The sequence below is a fragment of the Vulpes lagopus genome, chromosome 1, assembly GCF_018345385.1.
Source record: "Vulpes lagopus strain Blue_001 chromosome 1, ASM1834538v1, whole genome shotgun sequence".
Lineage (NCBI taxonomy): Eukaryota > Metazoa > Chordata > Mammalia > Carnivora > Canidae > Vulpes > Vulpes lagopus.
Window position 1 is genome coordinate 149461416 of NC_054824.1, and position 25100 is coordinate 149486515.

Here is a 25100-nt window from a genome sequence, read left to right on the forward strand (position 1 = left end):
ATCATTTTTAGGTTCCTCCTTTACTTGTTTTCTAGCATCCTTGCTTGCTGTGTTTAACTAGGGTCCATTAAATTTGCAATCAGAAGAGCCTATGACAGAAACATAGAAAATTTCATCAGGTCAGACTCCACAAGGCTGTGGAGCAGCACAGTGATGGGGCCTGAGCATACTAGCTCAACGCCTGCTCACAAATGAAACGTGGAGGCTCTTCAGCTATTTCCCAACCAAGGGAAAATATGCTGCACTGATTGTTCTATTGATTGATTTTTAAAGACTGAAATTGAAAAGATGCCATCCATACCTATCCTTACTGTTGTAAACCTTCTGGAATTCTGGGATTTGTGATTTTTGTCATTTGAGTGCTGCCTCCTCACATGCCAGCTCACCTCCTTCCCCAGCCTGAGTCCCTTCCGTTCTTCTGGTTGGTGGATTGTATACCTTTTGTGTTCTGGGCAAGGAAAAAATTGTAAATGAGTGACCAAAGGGGGAGGTAGGCTATCAGGAATGGCCGGAGTTGCATCATGAGAAATGGTTCAGTACTTGGCATGCAGATAGGAAGGATCAGGGGTAAAATTTAAAATCTCTTGAGGTTTAGGGGCACCTGGGTGGCTCAGTTGGTTAAGCGACCCCACTCTTGGTTTAGGCTCAGATCATGATCTCAGGGCCCTAGGATTGAGAACCCTGGTCAGGCTCTGCACTTAGTGGGGAGTCAGCTTGAGAATTCTCTCTCTCCCTCTGCTCCCTACCCCCGCTATCTCTCTCTCTCTGTCTGTCTCAAATAAATAAATCTTTAAACAATAAATAATAAATAAATAAATCTCTTGGGGTTTATGAGAAGATTCTGAAAAAATAGTTCTGTTTTTAATAAAATGTCATATGCCATGGAGGAGAATAATATACCCAGACTAAAATCATTACCATGCTTCTAAAATTAGAGAATTAATAGTGCTGGGTCGGCGGTGGGGGGAGCTGTTATTTTGTACAAAAACCTCTGCTTTGGGTTTTGGTATGTGCCAACTCTCCCTGCTTCCTTTCCTTCTATGCACAGACTTTAATAAAACGAAATGCAGTAAGCTCTCTGTTGAAAATTTACCTTTAGCCTCTCTATTAATAAACTCTGTGTGTCAAATTTGTGTGTCCTGCACATTCTACTTATGCCTTAAATAGAGAAATTATAAAGGAGATGCAGATGGTCTTTGAGAAAACTGCCTGATGTTTGTGTTTAGAAACTGAGTTCCCTTTTGTTTAAATCTTTTAAAATTTATATCTTTTGAAATTGAAAGCATTCTTTAAGGTCGGCTAGAAGCCAGCTACAGCTACTTGCACACAGACCAAGTACTTTGTAGAAGTGAGTAATTAGGGCGAGGAGGTACTGGGAAGTGGATGGCTTCTCCTGTTATGGTGTAGAAGTACTCTGTTCTGAATGGGTTGTGTGTTTTCTTAGGGCTGCTCAGCTTTGCCATTAAAAGATAATGGTATGTCGGTGATTTTCCCTTGTGTCTCAAATACCTTAATTTATCTGCTGCTACAATAAAAAGCTTCTAGTTCAGAAAATTTGAGGAAAATGTAAAATTTAAACATGTATATAAAATAACTCTCTGAAGTATTCACTTTGTGTTTTGGTAGGATGGCTACAGGGGAACTTTTATTTTTTATTTTTATTTTTTTTAAGATTTTGTTTATTCATTGAGAGACACAGAGAGAGAGGCAGAGACATGAGCAGAAGGAGAAGCAGGCTCCCTGCTGGGAGCCCAATGTGGGTCTTGATCACAGAATCCTGGGATCACTCCCTATGCCGAAGGAAGATGCTCAACTGCTAAGCCACCCAGGCATCCCAGCTACAGGAGAACTTTTAATCCCAGAACACAAATGCCAAGTTCTGGACCTAGAACCCAAACCAAATGACATAAAAGTATGGTTCATAGGATATTTATATATTATAGTTTATATATGCTTGCATTCCAGTATAGTTAGCATATAGTGTTGTATTAGTTACAGGTGTAAATATAGTGATTGAACACTTCCATACATCACCTGGTGCTCATCATGACAGGTATACTCCTTAATCCCCTATCACCTACTTCACGCATCCCCCCCATCTGCCTCCCCTCTAGTCACCATCACTTTGTTCTCTAGACTTAAGGATCTGTTTTTTGGTTTGTCTCTTTTTTCTTTGTTTGTTTTGTTTCTTAAATTCCACATATGAGTGAAATCATGGTATTTGTTTTTCTCTGACTTTTTTCACTTACCATTATTCTCTAGATTCATCCATGTCATTGCAAATGGCAAGATTTCATTCTTTTTAATGATTGAGTAATATTCCATTGTATATACATAACCAAAGCTGCTTTATCCATTCATCAATCAATGAATATTTGGGTTGCTTCCATAGTTTGGTTGTTATAAATAAAGCTGCAATAAACATATGGGTGCATGTATGTTTTTGAATTAATGTTTTCATATCCTATTGGTATATTTCTAGCAGAGGAATTACTGGATCATATGGTAATTGTAGTTCTAATTTTTTTGAAGACACTCCATATTTTTTTATAAATTTATTTTTTATTGGTGTTCAATTTGCCAACATATAGAATAACACCCAGTGCTCATCCCATCAAGTGCCCCCCTCAGTGCCCGTCACCCAGTCACCACCAACCCCCTGCCCACCTCCCTTTCTACCACCCCTAGTTCATTTCCCAGAGTTAGGAGTCTCTCATGTTCTGTCTCCCTTTCTGCTATTTCCCACTCATTTTTTCTCCTTTCCCCTTTGTTCCCTGTCACTATTTTTTATATTCCCCAAATGAATGAGACCATATAATGTTTGTCCTTCTCCAATTGACTTATTTCACTCAGCATAATACCCTCCAGTTCCTTCCACATCGAAGCAAATGGTGGGTATTTGTCGTTTCTTTTTTTTTTTATATAAATTCATTTTTTATTGATGTTCAATTTGCCAACATATAGAATAACACCCAGTGCTCATCCTGTCTAGTGCCCACCTCAGTGTCTGTCACCCAGTCACCCCCACCCCCCGCCCACCTCCCCTTCCACCACCCCTAGTTCATTTCCCAGAGTTAGGAGTCTTTCATGTTCTGTCTCCCTTTCTGATATTTTCACTCATTTTCTCTCCTTTCCCCTTTATTCCCTTTCACTATTTTTTATATTCCCCAAATGAATGAGACCATATGTTTGTCCTTCTCCGATTGAGTTATTTCACTCAGCATAATACCCTCCAATGGTGGGTATTTGTCATTTCTAATGGCTGAGGAATATTCCATTGTATACATAAACCACATCTTCTTTATCCATTCATCTTTCGATGGACACCGAGGCTCCTTCCACAGTGTGGCTATTGTGGACACTGCTGCTAGAAACATCGGGGTGCAGGTGTCCCGGCGTTTCACTGCATCTGTATCTTTGGGGTAAATCCCCAGCAGTGCAATTGCTGGGTCGTAGGGCAGGTCTATTTTTAACTCTTTGAAGAACCTCCACACGGTTTTCCAGAGTGGCTGCACCAGTTCACATTCCCACCAACAGTGCAAGAAGGTTCTCCTTTTTCCACATCCCCCCCCAACATTTGTTGTTTCCTGCCTTGTTAATTTTCCCCATTCTCACTGGTGTGAGGTGGTATCTCATTGTGGTTTTGATTTGTATTTCCCTGATGGCAAGTGATGCAGAGCATTTTCTCATGTGCTTGTTGGCCATGTCTGTGTCTTCCTCTGTGAGATTTCTCTTCATGTCTTTTGCCCATTTCATGATTGGATTGTTTCTTTGCTGTTGAGTCTAATAAGTTCTTTATAGATCTTGGATACTAGCCCTTTATCTGATACGTCATTTGCAAATATCTTCTCCCATTCTGTAGGTTGTCTTTTAGTTTTGTTGACTGTTTCTTTTGCTTTGCAGAAGCTTCTTATCTTGATGAAGTCCCAATAATTCATTTTTGCTTTTGTTTCTCTTGCCTTCATGGATGTATCTTGCAAGAAGTTGCTGTGACCAAGTTCAAAAAGGGTGTTGCCTGTGTTCTCCTCTAGGATTTTGAAGGAATCTTGTCTCACATTTAGATCTTTCATCCATTTTGAGTTTATCTTTGTGTATGGTGTAAGAGAGTGGTCTAGTTTCATTCTTCTGCATGTGGATGTCCAATTTTCCCAGCACCATTATTTATTGAAGAGACTGTCTTTTCTCCAGTGGATAGTCTTTCCTCCTTTGTTGAATATTAGTTGACCACAAAGTTGAGGGTCCACTTCTGGGTTCTCTATTCTGTTCCATTGATCTATGTGTCTGTTTTTGTGCCAGTACCACACTGTCTTGATGACCACAGCTTTGTAGTACAACCTGAAATCTGGCATTGTGATGCCCCCAGCTATGGTTTTCTTTTTTAATATTCCCCTGGCTATTCGGGGTCTTTTCTCATTCCACACAAATCTTAAAATAATTTGTTCCAACTCTCTGAAGAAAGTCCATGGTATTTTGATAGGGATTGCATTAAATATGTAAATTGCCCTGGATAACATTGACATTTTCACAATATTAATTCTTCCAATCCATGAGCATGGAATATTTTTCCATCTCTTTGTGTCTTCCTCAATTTCTTTCAGAAGTGTTCTGTAGTTTTCAGGGTATAGATCCTTTACCTCTTTGGTTAGGTTTATTCCTAGGTATCTTATGCTTTTGGGTGCAATTGTAAATGGGATTGACTCCTTAAATTCTCTTTCTTCAGTCTCATTGTTAGTGTATAGAAATGCCACTGACTTCTGGGCATTGATTTTGTATCCTGCCATGCTGCCAAATTGCTGATCTAGCAATCTTGGGGTGGAGGCTTTTGGGTTTTCTATAGAGTATCATGTCATCTGCGAAGAGGGAGAGTTTGACTTCTTCTTTGCCCATTTGAATGCCTTTTCTTTTTTGTTGTCTGATTGCTGAGGCTAGGACTTCCAGTACTATGTTGAATAGCAGTGGTGAGAGTGGACATCCCTGTCTTGTTCCTGATCTTAGGGGAAAGGCTCCCAGTGTTTCCCCATTGAGAATGATATTTGCTGTGGGCTTTTCGTAGATGGCTTTTAAGATGCTAAGGAATGTTCCCTCTATCCCTACACTCTGAAGAGTTTTGATCAGGAATGAATGCTGTATTTTGTCAAATGCTTTCTCTGCATCTATTGAGAGGATCATATGGTTTTTGTTTTTTCTCTTGCTGATATGATGAATCACATTGATTGTTTTACGAGTGTTGAACCAGCCTTGCATCCTGGGGATAAATCCCACTTGGTCATGGTGAATAATTTTCTTAATGTATTGTTGTATCCTATTGGCTAGTATCTTGTTGAGAATTTTTGCATCCATGTTCATCAGGGATATTGGTCTATAATTCTCCTTTTTTGGTGGGGTCTTTGTCTGGTTTTGGAATGAAGATGATGCTGGCCTCATAGAACGAGTTTGGAAGCATTCCATCTCTTTCTATCTTTCTATGGATACCCATTCTACTAAAGCTGTTCAGAAAGATAGAATTCCCCAGGGAAACCATCTGGCCCTGGACTTTTGTTTCTTGGGAGGTTTTTGATGACTGCTTCGATTTCCTCCCTGGTTATTGGCCTGTTCAGGTTTTTTATTTCTTCCTGTTCCAGTTTTGGTAGTTTGTGGTTTTCCAGAAATGCGTCCATTTCTTCTAGATTACCTATTTTATTGGCGTATAGCTGGTCATAATGTGTTTTTAAAATCGTTTGCATTTCCTTGGTGTTGGTAGTGAACTCTCCTTTCTCATTCATGATTTTATTAATTTGAGTCTTTTCTCTCTTCTTTTTAATAAGGCTGGCTAATGATTTATCTATCTTATCAATTCTTTCAAAGAACCAGCTCCTGGTTTTGTTGATCTGTTCCACAGTTCTTCTGGTCTCTATTTCATTGAGTTCTGCTCGAATCTTTATTAACTCTCTTCTGCTGGGTGTAGGATCTATTTGCTGTTTTTTCTCTAGCTCCTTTAGGTGCAAGATTAGCTTTTGTATTTGAGTTATTTCCAGTTTTTGGATGGATGCTTGTATTGCGATATATTTCCCCTTCAGGACTGTTTTTGCTGTATCCCAAAGATTTTGAATGGTTGTATCTTCATTCTCATTAGTTTCCATGAATCTTTTTAATTCTCCTCTAATTTCCTGGTTGACCTTTTCATCTTTTAGCAGGATGGTCCTTACCCTCCACGTGTTTTTTTGAGCAAACTTTTCACAGTGGCTGTAACAGTTTTCATTCCAACAGTGCACAAGGGTTATTTGTTCTCCACATTCTTGGCAACACCTGTTGTTTCTTGTGTTTTTGATTTTAGGTGTTCTGACAGGTATGAGGTGGTAACTCATTTGTATTTCCCTGATGTTGAGCTGATGTTGAGCATCTTTTCATGTGTCTGTTGGCCATTTGCATGTCTTCTTTGGAGAAATGTCTGTTCATGGCTTCTGCCCATTTTTTATTTGGATTATTTGGGTTTGGGGTATTACGTAGTATCAGTTCTTATAAATTTTTTTTTAATTTTTATTTATTTATGACAGTCACAGAGAGAGAGAGAGAGAGAGAGGCAGAGACACAGGCAGAGGGAGAAGCAGGCTCCATGCACCGGGAGCCCGACGTGGGATTCGATCCCGGGTCTCCAGGATCGCGCCCTGGGCCAAAGGCAGGCGCCAAACCGCTGCGCCACCCAGGGATCCCGTATCAGTTCTTTATAGATCTTGAATGCTAGCCCTTTACAAGCTATGTCATTTGCAAATATCTTCTCCCATTCTACAGGTTGCTTTTTAGTTTTGTTGATTGTTTCCTTTGCTATACAGAAGCTTTTTATTTTAAAGTAGTCTCAATAGTTTAATTTTTCTTTTATTTCTCATGCTTCAAGAGATACACCTAGAAAAATGTTGCTACAGCAAATGTCAGAAATTACTGTTTGTGCTCTCTTCTAGGATTTTATGATTTCAGATCTCACATTTAGGTCCTTAATCCATTTTGAATTTATATTTTATATGGTGTAAGAAGGTGGTCTTGTTTCATCCTTTTTGCATGTAGCTGTTCAGTGTTCCCAGCATCATTTATTGAAGAGACTGTTTTTTCCCCAGTGTATATTCTTGCCTCCTTTGGTAAAATTAATTAACCATATAATTGTGGGTATATTCTGGGTTCTTTATTCTGTTCTACTGATCTATGTATCTGTGCACCAGTACTACCATATTGCTTTATCACAGCTTTGTAGAATATCTTGAAATCTGGAATTGTGGATCTTGACACTTCCAGTTTTGTTTTTCTTTTTCATGATTGCTTTGGTTACTTGGGTTATTTTGTGGCTCCGTATAAATTTTAGGATTATTTGTTCTAGTTCTCTGAAAAATGCTGGTGGTATTTTGATGGGAATTAGATTAAATCTGTAGGTCACTTTGGGTAGTAGACATTTTAACAATATTTGTTCTTCCAGTCGATGAGAATGAAATAGTTTTCTGTGTTGTCTTCAATTTCTTTTATCAGTGTTGTATAGTTCTCAAAGTACAGGTCTTTCACCTTTTTGGTTAAGTTTATTCCTAGGCATTTTATTCTTTTTGGTGCAATTATAAATGTGATTGTTTTCCAAATTCCTCTTTCTCCCACTTCATTATTAGTGTATAGAAATGTAATGGATTTCTGTATATTGGTTTTGTATCTTACAACCTTTCTGAATTAATTTATCAGTTCTGATAGTTTTTTGCTGAAATCTTTAGGGTTTTCTATAAATAGCATTATATCATCAGTAAATAGTGGAAGTTCTATTTCTTCTTTACCAATTTTGATACCTTTTATTTCTTTTTCTTGTCTGATTGCTGTGACTGGTACTTCCAGTACTATGCCAAATAAAAGTGGTGAGAGTAGACATCCTTTTCTAGTTCCTGACCTTAGGGAAAAAGCTGTTTTCCACTATTAAGTATGATGTTAGCTGTGTGTTTTTCATACATGGCTTTTATTATGTTGAGGATGTTTCCTATAAACCCACTTTGTTAAGGGTTTTTATCATGTTTCATAGATTATTTAAAATTTTACTTCAGTTGTTTTTACAAAATACAGAGGTTCAACAATCACTTGTTCTAACTCACTAGAATTTTACTATCCAGAAAGACTACAGTGTTAGATTATAGAGGCTTTTGATTTTTTTGTGTGTTTTTATTGGAGTTCGATTTGCCAGCATATAGTATAACACCCAGTGCTCATCCCATCAAGTGCCCCCCTCAGTGCCCATCACCCAGTTACCCCATCCACCTGCCCACCTCCCCTTTCACTACCCCTTATTTGTTTCCCAGAGTTAGAAGTCTCTCATGTTTTTTCACCCTCTCTTATTTTTCCCACTCATTTTCTCTCCTTTCCCCTATAATCCCTTTCACTATTTTTTATATTCCCTGTATGAGTGAAACCATATAATGATTGTCCTTCTCCAATTGACTTACTTCACTCAGCATAATACCCTCCAGTTCCATCCACATCGAAGCAAATGGTGGATATTTGTCATTTCTAATGGCTGAGTAATATTCCATTGTATATACAGACCACATCTTCTTTATCCATTCATCTTTCGATGGACACCGAGGCTCCTTTTACAGTTTGGCTATTGTGGACATTGCTGCTATAAACATTGGGGTGCAGGTGTTTCGGCTTTTCACTTCATCTGTATCTTTGGGGTAAATCCCCAGTAGTGCAATTGCTGGGTTATAGGGTAGCTTTATTTTTAACTCTTTGAGGAACCTCTACATAGTTTTCCAGAGTGGGTGTACCAGTTCACATTCCCACCAACAGTGCAAGAGGGTTCCCCTTTCTCCACATCCTCTCCAACATTTGTTGTTTCTAGTCTTGTTAATTTAAGGCTTTTGATTTTTTTCAAAAGAAATATTTGTGAAGAATATACATAACTATATCCAATAATTATAAAATAACTTAAATGTATATTTTAGTTTTATGTCATGGGAAATATTTTAAAGTAATACTCCATAATACTCCAACTTAGTTTTTATAAAGAGTTTTTTTAACTGAAATAATCCCATTAATATGCTTTTCTAAAGACATCTGTGTGAAGTCTTCATTCATTGTTTAACCTGCGCAATTTTCCAAGAAAATTGTTTATACAAGGAAATACTTTGGAAAGTATTTAAACTTTTATTTCTGGGCTTTATTTCCATTCTTTTATTTCTTGGTATAAAGAGGAATTCCTTTCAGATTTTTACTTGAGCACATATGGATATACTAGTGAGTGAAACCAGTATTTTTAATAAAAGTGGGAGTAGGCACAAAGTTACAACTGTTCTGGCTCAGGAATACTCGCACAAAACACCTCTCAGGATAATATGAATGAGGAACTTGTCTGGAATTGGTGCAGTAGGACTTTAAAACATCCTACCTAGGAATCTTGGGTGGCTCAGTGGTTGAGTCTGCCTTTGGCTCAGGTCCTGGTCTCAGAATCCCAGGATGGAGTCCCACAACAGGCTCCCTGTGGGGAGCATGCTTCTCCCTCTGCCTAAGACTTTGCCTCTCTCCGTCTCTCTCATGAATAAATAAATAAAATCTTAAAAAAAAAAATTGTACCTATTTTGTGGAGTAGGGCAGAAGGAGAGAGTAGCTGACAGGTACCAGTGAAAACAGGAGAAGGAAAAGAAGGGAGAAAAGTTAACAAAGGAAAAGATGCCAGAAAAGTGGGAGGGAAGGCAAGGGGTATGGAGACTCTTGCTCACTCATTCATTCATTTTGCACATATTAATTTTGTGCCCCATGTATCAAGACCCTGGGCATATTTTTGCGTGTGTTGATTGGGGGCGGGGGGCGAGAGTGCATGAGAGGGGCAGAGGGAGAGGGAAAGAGAGACTCCCCAGCAAACTTCCTACCCAGTGGAGCCTATCATGGGGCTCCATCTCATGATCCTGAGATCATGACCTGAGCTGAAAATCAGGAGTTGGTCGTTTAACCGACTGAGCCACCCAGGTACCCCAGGCTCCTGGCATTTTAAGCAGAGGATCAATAAGAAGCCCTTATGCTCTTCTCAGGCCTGAGCCTGTCATCCCATCCATTGGACTAATGGAAGAGAGTCTGAAACAAAAGATGAGCCAGAGTGGAGAGAGAGAATGGGCAGAGATCTGAGCAAGGATCTCAACAGATTGGATGCCTAGCGACAAGAGAGATGAATGATTAACTTCTTACTCCTTGTCAGAGTGTGGAACCACATCTGTCTCTCCTCTTCCACACCTGCAGGGTACCTGTGACTTACTTCTGGCTTCTTCTCTGACCCTGTCCTAGATAGGGACCCCCTGGGGACCCTGAGGACCACACCCACACAACATCCACCTCCCAGAAAAACCTGTATTAGTGTCTTTCCATAGGCAGCCACCATCTCTGCCCTCTCAGTATTTTACACTGGAGTTGGTTTTAGTGTCAAGTAAATGGGTAGATAATAACCCAGGATGATAAATGCTGCTAACAAGACATAAGTCAGCCAAGTATGTGGGATTGGGAAAAGTTTCCTGGAGGAAGACCTAGCCAAGCTCACATTTCCCCCTGTTAGCTCTTTCTTTTTAAAAATTCTGTCAGAATAAATCTATTTTGGAAAAACCTTTAATTTGCTTCACAGTGGAGCAAAAATGTTTGCATTTTGGTTTGATTCAAAAGTTAACAAATTAGATTGGTTTGATCCGATTTTTCATTGGTGGATTAATTTTGGTAAAGTCCTGATCACACTTTAAAAATACATGCTAAAATTTGTTATTCCTCACCCCCAAATTCATACCCGTTTAAAAATGTTTAGACATTTTAGAGTTCCTAAAAGAAAACACAGGATCTTTTGTCCTAGATTTCCACCATCAATTTTATACATAAATATGTATAGGCAGTGCACTGTTGCAACTTAATAGGAACCACATGCCCTTAAAGCAGTTTAACTAGTGTGTGTTTAAAATATGTGTGTACACCAACTTATTTCCCGATTCAAAACTGTAGTTTTATCAGACTTTTAGAGGAAATGCCAAATCGTGATAGTTTGTACTAGATTTCATAAAAGCGCTCTTTAGAGTGGTGGAAGAGTCTCAGGAATGAATGCTTTTTCATACTTTATGTTCTTTCATATAAAGCTGATTTAGAGAAATTCGTTGTCACTTGTTTTTTCTCCTTTACAGAAACTTTTTAATAATAAGTCAGCATCCACTCATAGTCCCTGGTTCATCTCAAGTCTGTGGTGACCTCTCCTACTTTCTTCTTGATGGGCTTTGTTCTGTTTTGTTCTAAGTGTCTATCTCCAGCCCAGCTGCTGCGTTGAACTCCAAGCACTCATGCTTCATCTTGGCTGAAGTGTCTGATGGGACATTTCAAATTTAATATGGCTTAAAACAGCCCCTGGACTTCTTCCAACTCCCTGCAACCGGGCCTGTTCCTCTTACAGTCTTGCTCATGTTCATGATGGCAACCATAGCCAAGCCTGTGTAGGCCCAAGTGCAAACCTTATCCTTGACTCTTTCCATTCCCCTGGGGGCAGGCCATCGGGTAAATCCTGTTGGCAGCACCACTGCCTTATCCCCACTTCCGCTACCAGAATCCATGCCTCAGTCTCATCTAGGCTTCTCATTCCCTCTCCATCACCCTTGCCTTTCTATAGCCCATTCTCTACACAATAGCCAGAGAAATCCTTTCCAAACAGAAACTGATCCAGTCATGCCTTGACTCAGAAGCACCCCAGTAGCTTTCTGTCTCATTTAGAATAAAATTTAGACATGGCCCTAAGTGCCTGTATGATCTAACTGCCACTCTGATCTCATATTTTACCCCTCTTCTTCTCCCTTACCCTGCCTTGCCCACACTAACTTTCTTGCTGTTACTCTGTACCTAAGAATATTCACACCTCAGGGCCTTTGCACTTGTGCTTTGTCCTGACAGGAACATGCATGACCTCAATATACACATGTTCATTTCCACAGCTTCTTGGGTCTCTGCTTAAATGTCATCTTATGCTCCAGAGCTTTCCTGAGCACTTTTTCCTCTGTGCCTTTACCTTTCTTCCTTAGCACTTATTCACGTGTGACATTTGACAGGCTGCTGCTGTTCCTTATGAGATACACAGTGGCATTTGGAAACTGCAGGTAGTTTGAGGGAGAAAAAATCCAATGTGGTAGGAGTCTCTAGTTCTCACAAATAGATTATTTGTATTTTGAAACTTGAACCTGGCTTGGAACTGTGTAATTTAGGGGTCGGGGGGAGGGGATTAGATTGAAATTAATGCCTTGTGCTGGTTTAAGCCTAAATTTTTGTACAGGATGTTGCTATTAATGCACTTACCCTGCCCTTCTTCAGGGAAGCCTGTCCCAGATACATTCTTTTACAAATGAAAGAGCATCCCTGTTTGGCTTGGATCTTTCCAAAGCAGCTACAAAAAATATTGAAAGTGCTCCATTTGATTTTGAAAATCTCTGTCTTCTGCCTGCAACATTTCTTAGGTGACTCTGGTAATCCCAATGGTCTTTCCCTTGTTTTTACAGGTGATCTGCAATGCTTTCACCATCTGTAATGCGGAGATGCAGGAAGTTGGTGTTGGCCTCTATCCTAGGTATGGTGAATGGTATTTCATTTACTTGAAGAAACAACTATAATTCACCCGGCTCTCTGACCTCGTAGAAGGTGTCAGAAAGGCGATTACAGCTGCTGGCTCATGAGCAATGCTTGGAACCTAATGACAAATTATGAGAAAGCAGAAAATGTTAAGTTTAAAGAAAAGAATTTTATAGCCCCGTGGTATATGCTGTGGTATGAGCAGAGATGCAGACCTCAGACCTAAATTCTTGCTCTCAGGAAAAGAAGTTGGGGTTTGTGGGTGCTAATAAAATTTGGTTATTACCTTGGGGTGTCTGGGTGGTTCAATCGGTGAAGCATCTGCCTTGGGTTCAAGTCATGAGTCCAGGGTCCTGGGATCGAGCCCCATATCGGGCTCCCTGCTCAGTGGGGAGTCTGCTTCTCCCTCTGCCCCTCCCCGCCCAGCTTGTGCTCTCTCTCCCTCTCTCAAATAAATAAATAAATCATCTTTAGAAAATGTTTGTTTAGTGCCCCATCCTTGCCCTGATCTTTTCCCCCAGCCTTTTGGGCAGAAGCACCAGTTGGGTTGATTTTGTCTTTTGGCTTAGCTCCAACTAAGTTGAGCCCTGTGCTCAACTCCAAGCTCCAACTTTCAAGGTTGGCCTTCTGAAGTGCTCTGTGCCACTGCCGCTGAGGTGACCTCATCCCCTGAGCTATCAGGCTGTCCCTCCACAAACACCGCAGTCACTCATTTCATTTTGTTTTCGCCGCTGTTAAGGTGCAAATACAAATATAGCCCTTTTTATAATTAACTGTGAAACTGAGAATTTGGCTTCTTTTCTTTCTTCTCACAAGGGTTGTGAATCACCGGTATATTGTTCTGGGTCCTCAGGGTACACTGGCACAGAGAGGCCCAGGGTTCACAGCACCTGGTTCCGATTCAGTGCACTCCCAGCTGTGCGTCCTGGGCCAGCTACTTCCCTGCACGTGGCAATTGCTTTGTCTGTAAATGCCCCTCGTGAGAGTCACGTGGTGATATACGTGTGCAAGGGCAAAGAAAGTGCTTTCTACACAGTGAAGTGTAGAGGTGCAGCCTCCCTGGTACTAAAACAACCAGGTGGGGGCCCTGGACACTCCAGCGTCAAGATGCTAATGCCATTGGCTTTCTGTGTGAGAGTGAGAGGGGGGACTCTCCTTAGCCCTTGGCCTGGCTCTGGGTATCCCAGGACAGGAGGCAAGGCCTGCACAGAGCTGCGTGAGAAGGGCCCCAGGTGTCCTGGCTGCCATTGAAAGGCACAGCTGTCTCCCATCTTCATCCCCAGGGAGATCTCAGAAAATATTTTTGTTAACACACTTCCCTACGTGGCCTCATTTTGGGGGGCATTTTGCTTCATGCCATGTGGTCTAGGGACGTTTCTGGGATCTCCCTGGTGCACTGCTGACCTTATCTGCCCCTCCCTGCCCCCGCCGTGCTAAAGTGTCTTTTGCTTACTATATTCATTAGCTTTAGGTGTCTGACTATCTGCTGAGTGACAGTACCCCCTTCTCTCTTTCCTCCAGTATGTCTTTGCTCAATCACAGCTGCGACCCCAATTGTTCCATTGTGTTCAACGGGCCCCACCTCTTACTGCGAGCAGTCCGAGACATCGAGGCAGGAGAGGAGGTAAGCAACCTACTTTTCCCACTGCCTGGCCCCCTTTTGCATCCAGGACCCTCTCGGTATGGCCCTTCCCTGAAACCAGTTGTGCTTGAGAGATAGCTTGTCATTAACCTGCCAGGGGGGGAAGAGCTAGGAAGTGTCCCTCCAGCCACAGATTTGCCCCTCAGTGCTTGTGCAGGATTACAGATGGGCTGACTTTGTAAATCACTGTTTCTCTGGATTCCAGCAGCTCCTCTTGAACATGTACAAGAGAGAGGTATGAGTGTGTGATGGTGTGTATGTGTTCTATGTGTGTGACAGCTCACCAGCCCCTCACATTCCTGCCCGTGGCCATCCCTTTGTGCGTGGGAGGGCAGCCTGGCTTGTGGGATCCCAGGCCACTCATCACATCTTGAAGGTGACTTGTTTTTATCTCAATGACAAGAAAGTAACAAGACTTACTCGTTCATGTGGTCATGGAGCCTTTACAAACCTATCACCGTCTCTGTGTGATTGTTAGGGAAAGATGTGAAGGGAAGAGAGGCCAGGGGGGTATAGCTTCCAACGGTGACTGAGCCTTGACGTCCAGGTTTCCTTCTCAGAAGCGCCAGGTCTCACAAGGCAGCTGCAGATGGGCTGCCCTGGGGCTGCCAAGCCAGAGCCCGCTGAGGGTTTGTACATGTACCACCCTGAACATGGGGTTATGGGTATTCACACTCTGGAGAACCTGGTTTCCTTCTACCTTCCAATTTGCTAAAGTGGATATTTATTGCACGGAAAGCAGAGTATCATAAGCTTTTATTGCATTGATGCAGCACTCAGGCAATAAAACTTAAACTTGAGGGCACCATATTTTATGTAGACAGAGATTTGGCTTCGATAAGACTCCCTCCAATCTGATTTTCAATGGAATAAGCTGTCTCTTATACAGCCACTTACTGGATTTCCCATTTTTTAGGAGCCCTGTGCTCAGTACACTGGGGTATCTGTCAACGAGATGGAGAATTTAATTGTTTTTTCCCTAGAGCCACATGGATTTCAAGGCAGGTAAAAAAGGGAGGCACTGTCCATTTGTAGCATCATTAGTGCAGGAGCTGAGGGCCAACTGTCTTCGATGAAGATGTTACTGCTGCTGACTTGAGGATGGCTTACTAAATTAAAAAAATCAGTAACTTGAGAGGCAAACAGAAAAACTATTAGAAACAGACAGAATTTTCAGGAACAACAAAGAAATTTTCCTATGTCTTGTTTTCTAGGCTTGGCTGCCAATTATTTTCCTGGGTTCTTTTCATTCAGTTGAAAATGTCTTGTTTGGTGCTGATTTCACTTCTTTCATGTCCTTTTTCCTCCATCTCTGGAGCAACAAGCAAATCCTTCCTCTTGGTTGACACAGAATAACTCTGCTCCATGTCAGGCCCTGCAGACTCAGATGTGTCTTTCATGATACTTACCAAAGTGGCTTCCCAACAAAGGGAGGATTCTCCCCATACATCCTGTCCTACCATCTTGTTTGGGAGATGACTTTGTTTGATTGAGGTATAATGGACGTACGACATTGTGTAAGTTTTGGGTGTATCACACAACAATTTGATGTTTATATATATTGTGAAATAATCACCTCAGTGCATCTGGTTAACATCTGTCACCAAATAGTTACAGAAATTTTTTCTCCTGTGAAATGAACTTTTAAGATGTACTCTCATAGGGGCACCTGGGTGACTTAGTCCATTAAGCATCTGCCTTCAGCTCAGATCATGATCTCAGGGTCCTGGATCGACTCCTGCATCGGGCTCCCTGCTCAGCGAGGAGTCTGCTTCTCCCTCTGCCCTACTGCCCTGTTTGTGCTCTCTCTCTCTGTCAAATAAATAAATAAATGAAATATTTAAAAAAATTTTAGTCTCTTAGTAACTTTCAAATATGCTTTGCAGTGCTGTTAACTACAGTTGCCATGCCGTACCTTACATCCCCTAGGACTGTTTCATACCTGGCACTTGTACCTTTTTACCTGCTTGACCCATTTTGTGCTCCCCTCTCCCCCAGCCCCACTCTGGCAACTACGGATCTGTTCTCTGTGTCTATGAGCTTGGGGTTTTTTGTTGTTGTTGTTGTTTGTTTGTTTTGTTTTGTTTTGTTTCGAGCTTGTTTTTTTATTTTGGTATTTGTTTGTGTGTTTGTTTCAGAAAATAAAATCTCCCCACCCTATCTGGTTTTGGTGGGAACATTTTGTCTGCAGGGCTGTCCCCCTCTCCCATTTTCCTGAGTTAATATTACACACCTTTTCGGGTCCTTTCAAACATCATTTCCTCTATAAACCTTTTCCACATTTCCCAAATTACAGGAAATGTCTTTTTGCTTTGAGGTCTCCTTTACAATGGTTCTTTTCTTTGCAGTTATTCTGACTCTTCTGGTGACTCCTCTGTTCAGCCATAAGCTTCATGGGGACAAGCCATTGTATCTTACTATCTCATTTAGTACTCAGTACTTGCACCCAGGAAGCTTCCATAGCTCATTGTTGACTTGACTTCCCATTCAGTTGAGCTCATATGAAGACCAGGAGTGCTTCTCACCAAGGTGACTGTTGGCATTCTGGATGAATCAGCCGTTCGTTGTATAGGACGCTTGTGTCAGGGAAGGCTGATGTCCTGAGTCCCTGTTCAGCAGATACCTGTGGCCACCCACCCCCAATGACTGACAGACCTCCTGTTCATTTAACATTGGTCTGTTGGGGCAGAGATGGGGCAGAGGGAGAACCAGGAGCAAAGACATTTTGAGGTTAAGAGGGGCAGTTCCTTTTTATTGTGCAAATATTTGCTTAGTTAAACTGGGCAAGGAAGTAAATTTAGAAATGTTTGGCAGTTTCGTAGGATCAACTCTGCATTTTGGTTTTGCTGCTCACCTGGGCACTCCCCAGTTCTAATATATGCTTCATGGGATTGAGTTTCGGAATGGAGGCTCTTTGAGGGAAGTCTCCATAGTGCTTCTTATAGAGAAGATCCTTACTCTCTACTTGTTGAGTGAGTGAATAAAGCTTTGTGAAAGGCAAAACCAGAGGTGGAATAGGATATGGACCATTCTTAAAACTACCACTCATCTTCAGGTGTGTCCCACGGGCCCCAGAAAGAAAGTAATGTGATAACCAGCCAGTGCCAGTTTGAGATGAGAGCATTTCAGACCTCAGCCAAGAAGAGCTGGGAATTTGCATAGGTTCCTTAGTAGCAGGAGTCACCATGGAAATTCCCTACCCTTTGTTTCTCTGCACATAAAGCCATCTCTTGGACCACTTTCAGACCATTCCCTTCAAACCAGCACAGTTTCTAACACTTGGCTACTTAAAGATTTCCACTGTAATGCTGAGCTGTTGGGTCTCTTGGTTTGGTTTAGTTTGGTTTGGTTTTGCTTTGGGGTTTTTGTCTCCTTATCTAGTTCCTCCTTACAGAGATGTTTATAGTAAGGTTTAAGGCATGGCTCATGTGCTAGATTGCGGATGGCTGCCTCTTCAGGGTTTTGGTAAGCTATGACATTTGTTATAATTGGTTTTGCAATTTGTAACTGTAATTTTCTGATATTTTACCTTCCTCTAAACTGAGTTTTATTATTGATTCTTAATCTTTCTTATTAATGTGTATGAGTAAATTAATACATCTTATTTTCAGAAAGCTAGTTCTAAAATGCAATACAATAAAGAGGCATAACCTAAAATATCCTTTTAAAGTATAAAATATTTCTGCTTGAAATTTTGTGTCAAAAAGTGTCTTATCAAATGACAGTGTTCTAAAACATAGATCAGGGAAGAAAACTGGACAGTCCAGGCCACCATTGTGGGAATTTCTGGTTAGAAGAGGTTGTAGTTATTACGAATAACACCACTTGCTACTAGCATTCTCTGGAGCCATAGCAGCCTGGAGAAATGTGATTTGCATAAACTGAGTGTGTTGATATCTGTAATATTTTAATCTAAATGGTTGTGGGATTAAGACAGTCTGTTTCTTCTCTCATCTTTACTTATGTTCTAAGTCATTTGACAAATTTGCTGCCTACTTATTGGGTGTCATGTCCTGGGCTGGGCATTGGGAATAGAAAGATGAATAAGACCCCGCCTTGCCTTCAGGAGCTCAAGGTATAAATGAGGAAACTGACATAGAACAGAAAAAAGTAACAGAATATGAAAAGTACAAAAGTGTAAAGTACACGGGGCTTTATAGACATTCAGATGAGGGGTACCTACCTGGTGGTAGGGCACAGGGATGAGGAAGCTGGTAAGAAAAGTGGAGCTTCCAGAGAAGTGACTCCTAGACTCTTAGAGGATCCACAGAGTTTGAGTTGGCTGGGACAGGGGACGGAGTTCTAGACAGAGACAAAGGACAGAATGGTGAGCTCAAGGAGTAGGAAGCATTCTTATCAGAAGAATGAAGACATAGACTGAAGACTTCAAATGTGACCAGCAGATGAGTGAATATTCAGGGACCACACCTTATTGTAGGAATGCCTGTGGGTCTTATTAAGGAACTGCTAACAGTGTCTGGTCTATAGGAGGCACTCAGTAGATATCTGTGAAGGGCTTGGATAGGCAGTGAGCGCCTCTGAGTCAGTGGAACTGCATGATGGATTTTCCATGTGTAAGCAAGGTTGGGCAGATGAGGGTCAGGTTGATGTAGTAATCCAGCAAAAGGTGACAATGGCACCCCGAAGTCAGGAGGAATTCAACTGGTGCCTCATGATCAGTGATCTGAAGAAAATAATGTTAGAAATTAAAATTAGCAGAATTTGCTAATGACTGAGTACAGGGGTGTGACAGTGAGAAGAGAGAATAACACTCAGGTTTGATTTTAAAAAGAGGTGAGATCTGTGTGTTGTTTTCAGCTCAGAGCCAGTATCTGTAGAAAAATTTATAATTGTGATAATGTAATCCTAGAAATAAAAACTAAGTCTAATTTGACTTTGGTCTTCTTATCCACTCTGTTGTATATAACGAAAAGATGGGCTTCCTGGAAAAGAGGTTTCTTTGCCTTGAAATTTTCAAGTAAGCAATACATCCAATATCCATACTCAATGTTGGAAGTGATTTACAGCCTTTCCCATAAAAGCTGCTCTAAAATGGTAAAGCAATGGTCAGTGGCATTAATATTTTAATGCAATTTTGTTCTGTGCCATTAAAACATCCACTGATCAATGGCAAAGTTTCATATATACGTTCCTGCTAAATGAGCCTTGTATGTAGTGAGCAGATTCTTCATTAAAAGTGGTGAATCGGTGAGTCTTCAATAAGGATTTTTTATCTTTGGCTGATACAATGATTTCACTGGCATTACCAGTTAGGAAGCTCTGTGTTTTGTTCCCCCCCGCCCAAAAAAAATATGCATAAAAATGTTTTGCCATTGAGATGTTCAGTTTTGACACAGTGTATTTTGTCAACTTTGATAAACATGGAGGAGGTAGAAAGGGGGGAATTGGGCGCTCTTCATGGGAGGAGGCATATCTGAGCCAAGCTTGTGGGGTGAGAATGCTCTGAAGAAGCTGAGTGTAGGGGATCCCTGGGTGGCTCAGCGGTTTAGCACCTGCCTTCCGCTCAGGGCGTGATCCTAGGTCCTGGGATCGAGTCCCGCATTGGGCTCCCTGCATGGAGCCTGCTTCTCCCTCTACCTGTGTCTCTGCTTCTCTCTCCCTCTCTCTCTCTCTCTCTCTCGCTCTCTGTCTCCCATGAATAAATAAATAAAATCTTAAAAAAAAAAAGAAGAAGAAGCTGAGTGTAGGATAGTCTAGGGCAGAGATGCACGGTACTCACTGGCATTGTGTGCATTGTTTCAGAGGCGTAGCAGTGTCTATAACTGTGAAGACTGGAAGGTGTCTGGAGAGAGATTCAGGCTAGAAAGGCAGACAGAAGATCACTTGGGAAGCCCTTGTGTGCCTTATCCTGCAGGCAGAGAGGCCATCAAAAATCTTCACGTTAGGAAAACGATGTGATCAGATATGAGTTTTAGGAAGATCTCTCAAAGCAGTTGAGAAGATGAGAGGTAGACCGCAGGGAGTCCAAGGGTCCATTAGAAAGCCATAGTTCAGTCCAGGTAGTGGTTTTGGGCACTTGCTACAGGGTAACAAGGAAGGCTGTCAGAGGCTATTTAGTGGGATTAAATGAAATAATTAGTCTTCTGTTGCCTATTCACTGCCTGTTATGATCACTCATGAGTTTTGGCCCTTGTGATTAAGTCTTGGGTTAGCCAAACTTATTTCTCTGGCCTTGGATTTGTTGGCTTGAGGCCAGATACTCTTGTTTCTGTGTTACAGAGCAGCATGATATGTTGCCTAACACGGAAAGGCTCTAGAGAGAGCAGGCCAGCCAGACTGGACCCTGGGGATGGCTATGGAGGATGGGACAGCTTTGGCTGGCTAATCAGGCTTATTTTCCACTGAGGCTCACCCAAAGCTATGTTTTCTGTCAAAGAGGATGGCCTTTCTTCCCTCATGCTTTCCAGCATGTAAGATCATGCTTTGAAGACACAAGATGCTTTCTTTCAAGTCTAAGAAAAAGCATCTGGGATTATTTGCTCTAGAGAGCTTTTGTCCCTTCCTTCCATGGATGGTCCTTCCTTCTCTCCAGCAGCACCTCCACTCCACCATACATATATATACCCTGGCAATTACCTTCACATGTAAAAGCAAATACAGAAGTATTGTATGTACACAATATGTTACAAGTGGACATTTGTTACCAAAAAGAAACTAGAAAAGTGTGAGGGGATGACGAGCCCTGGGTGAGATGATTGTCAGGTTGTTATCCTAAGGAGGGGGTCCAGGTTAGATTTCAATGAAGAAGTAAGATTCACTGACACCCAGCAGAGGCAAGGGAGGCCCTGGTGTGGGTTCTGGGGGCAGCGCAGCAGAAACTGATGCCAGTGTCATCAGGCATAGGGGTGCATGGGGACAGGAGGAGCAAGGGCTGGCAGTGGGGATGGTGCTCAGAGAGGGAACCGGGCTGCTGGTGGTGGCTGTTGTTGTTGTTATTATTAGTCCTCATCCATTGGAGACTAATATTTTTTTTAATTTTTTTTTTTTTTAATTTATGATAGTCACAGAGAGACAGAGAGAGAGGCAGAAACATAGGCAGAGGGAGAAACAGGCTCCATGCACCGGGAGCCTGACGTGGGATTTGATCCCGGGTCTCCAGGATCGCGCCCTGGGCCAAAGGCAAGCGCCAAACCACTGCACCACCCAGGGATCCCTGGAGACTAATATTTTTATAAAATTTCATGAAAATAAATTACTGGAAAAATGAGATTTTAAACACATATGAAATAAAAGCCTAACATTTTATTATTAGAGTTTCTTACCAGATTCCTATAGAAGTTTCTAAGTGTTCCTTTGTGTTTGGTTCCTGACATTACCACAGACGAGTGACATAGGCCCTGGAACCACACACTGAGTTATGTTGTGGGAATCCTTTGTCAGGACTTGGCCCATAAGCAAAAGTGGGGGGGGGGGCCACTGGAGAATTTTGAGCACAGGGAAGAGCTGATCTGTCTTAAATTTGAAGAGTATTCCCAAGAATCACTGCTGGAGGGTGGAGTGCAGGGGGAACAGGGGGACCGGCTGTGAGACTTGCTTGTTTTAAGAGCGAGAGAGAAAGGCAACTTAGACCAGGATGATCACATTGGGAGAGGTAGAAAGGAGTATATATTTTTAAAGTTGGGTGCATTGAATTTCCTGGTGGATTGGGTGAGAATGTGAAAGGGAGAGAGAAGTCAAGGGTGACTTTGAGGTTTCCACTTGAAGGACACAGAAGATGCATTGCTGTCAGCTGAGGTTAGGATGGCTCCAGCAGGATAGAACAGGCTGGGGGAATCAGGAGTGCCATCTTGTGTATTTTGAATTGGACTTTCAGTGCAAATATCTGGTTTAGTGAGGGATATGTGAACATTACAGTGTTACCTAAAGACCTATGACTTCCCAGTGGAGCTTGACAGCTACAGGGAGACCTGACCTTTCGTCACCCAAGACAACATAATTACTGTTTGAAAGGGAGTCAGCTTAAGAGCTTCCACCTAGGATCACATTCTAACATTATTTGTCCCTAGTTGCAAATTATTCCTTTTTTAAAAAAAATTAAATGTTTTTATTTTTTATTTTTTCATTTATGATAGTCACACAGAGAGAGAGAGACAGGCAGAGACACAGGCAGAGGGAGAAGCAGGCTCCATGCATCGGGAGCCCGACGTGGGATTCGATCCCGGGTCTCCAGGATCGCACCCTGGGCCAAAGGCAGGCGCCAAACCGCTGCACCACCCAGGGATCCCCCTTTTTTTTAAAAAATTAAATCTACCTGGTCACAAGTAAAACAGTGTCCTAACTTCAAAGACACCAAATTTGGTGGACCTCAAATTCCATGAGGCTGCAGGACTGCTCAGGATTTAAGAGCATCTGGGTACAGTGTCTGCCACCCCTTGGGGATCAGAATTGATCTGGCTTCTCTAATTGCCAGCAGTTATAGATTTTACTCTACAACCTTAGGATGACCAAACACATGCCAGCTCTTGATATTCTCTTGTTTGGTGAATAAAAGGCAAGGTGTAAAAATGTATAGAGGTCATGAGTCTAGTTCTTTAAAGTAGATATATAATATATATGTACTCACGACACAATGAAGACTGGAAGGTAACACATTAAAATTTTACATGGGATTATTTGCATAGAGAGACTCTAAGTAGTATCTTTCTTTCCTTTTGCACTTTGTGGTACGTAATAGAAACACGTTTTGCTTAAATAGTCAGCAGTGATGGTAAGCATGTGTTCAGGAGGAGGAGCACTACAGCCCTGTGACCCTGTCCTCTCTGGCCTCCCCAGCTCACCATCTGCTACCTGGACATGCTGATGACCAGCGAGGAGCGCCGGAAGCAGCTGAAGGATCAGTACTGTTTTGAGTGTGACTGTGTCCGATGCGAAACCCAAGACAAGGTATGTGGTGTGGAACCAGCCTGGAACATGTTCTAGGCCCCGTCCCAGTGAATTGTTTGCTTTTCTCTCATTTGTCCAAAAGGAGATGATTCTCAGTGCAGAGTGGGAAACAAGGTGGGTAAAAAAGAAAAAAAAAATCATTGTGTGGCACATGTTTTATCTCCTTGAATTTTTATCACCCACGAAGTCGTAAGAGGCTTAATCTCAAGTAGGGATCTGGGGAGCTTAGATTCTAAAGGGAATATAGGTGTCAAAAATGTAATGAAAAGGATATTGATGGTCAGAGCACTGTTAGAGCATGGCGGGGAGGTGAGGGGGAGGGTGGTAACAGCTACTGCTTGCAGACAAATCTACCAAGTCATTTCTAGCTTTTTATTTCCTTAGAATTTGTTCTGTAAGGCTTTTTACTCTAACACTTAATCAGAGATCACTTACTTAGCAACTTTTACTCTCTGAGAAAGGAAGAAGAGCCAAAATAAATGCCAGAAAGATAATGAATGAACTTAGGTTTAAAAAAAAATAATAATGAATGAACTTTTCTTTTGTTACTCATGTGCTTTCCTCACATTGAATCTATTTACTTTTAGTTTGCACACAACTGAGTTATCTGATTGATTTTTTCTTTCGTAGAGAGTTTTACATTTGTGGGGATTTTTTTGTAATCACTCTGTCCTTTAAGCCAATAATTGTACATGAGGAACTGGAACTCAGGTTCAGAGATACACCTGTAGAGGAGGATGAACAAAACAGGGCCGAATGGAGTCCCAAGCCCAGATCTTTTGACTGAGTCTCGTGCTCTACCATAGAGCTACTGGCAATCATTGGTGCCAGCATCGATAGAGAGAGGCTGCTGTTTTCACTACAGAAGAAGGGACCGTGCACTCATTCTAATGAGGCAGGAATCCGTGAGCACAATTAGTTTTTAATTAAAAGGAAGTAAATAAGCTAAATGGGAAAAGCTGGATTCACTGCTACTACCTGCCCAAGATTCAGTCCACTTTAGCATTAGCCTTTGGCAGCAACCATGTGTGCTAGAATTATATTCCCCAGGGATTTCTCCCCAGACCATCCTCTGAAATGGCAAGAAACAAGGTCTCTTCTCCCCAGCATCCTTGAAGGGGAGGTCTTGGATTTAGTGTCTCTTCATGCCATCTGTATTGTAGACCCGCAAAAAATTTCTTGGATAAATGCTTGTATTTTATTAAAACTGGGGTCATGTTTGCTTTTGTTTTTCATTATAGTTGAAATCTGGCTAGAATTGTCTATTTGGAAAAGATTTAGCCTCAAGTGACAGATAACACGACTAAAACTGGCTTTGTCTCACAAATTCTAGAGAAGCAGTCCAAGGCAGGAGCAACTACTCCTAGATCACAGACCCAGAATCTTTCTGTCTTCCTCCTTAGCCATCCTGAGCGGGTGCCTTTTGTCCTCATGGTCCCAGGATAACTGATGCCCTCAACCATCATCAGCTGGTGTGTCCAAGCTCTAGACATAAAGAAGGGGCAATAAAAGGAGAAGCTCCTAGGGATTTCCACCTGCAATTTATTGTTCAGAACTGGGTTGTATGACCACCATTAGCTGTAAGAGAGGTGAAGAAACTACATTTTAGGTTTTCAGCCTTTAAACTAGAGAAATACAGGGGAAGAGAAGGTTGTGAACGGCTCTTGGGTAGCTGATCTATAGTGTCCACCATGTTCATTGGGACCATTTTCTTTCCTCTTTTGAGTTGAAAGTTTAATATTGTATTAGTGTTCTCCAGAGAAAGAGCATCAACAGGAGTATGTGGGTGGGTGGGTAGGTGTGTGTGTGTGTGTAAAGAAGTAGTGGGGGGATATTTATTTGAAGGATTTGGTTCATGTGATTGTGGAGGCTAAGAAGTCCCAAGACCTGCAGTTCATAAGTAGGAGACCCAGGAGAGCAAACAGCGAAGTCCCAGTCTGACCCAGGAAGAGCCAGCCTTCCATTTGAGTCCAAAGGCAGGGAAAAA

The 25100-nt window shown here is 41.7% G+C and overlaps 1 protein-coding gene across 1 annotated transcript in view; it reads left to right on the plus strand.

Moving 5' to 3' along the window:
* SMYD3 (SET and MYND domain containing 3) overlaps window positions 1-25100 on the plus strand; it is a 703487-nt gene that overhangs the window by 532533 nt on the left and 145854 nt on the right. Inside the window, exons 6-8 of the mRNA XM_041751959.1 lie at window positions 12498-12565; window positions 14089-14191; window positions 23003-23113. Of these exons, the coding sequence (XP_041607893.1) occupies window positions 12498-12565; window positions 14089-14191; window positions 23003-23113 (282 nt within the window). The remainder of the gene's footprint in view (window positions 1-12497; window positions 12566-14088; window positions 14192-23002; window positions 23114-25100) is intronic.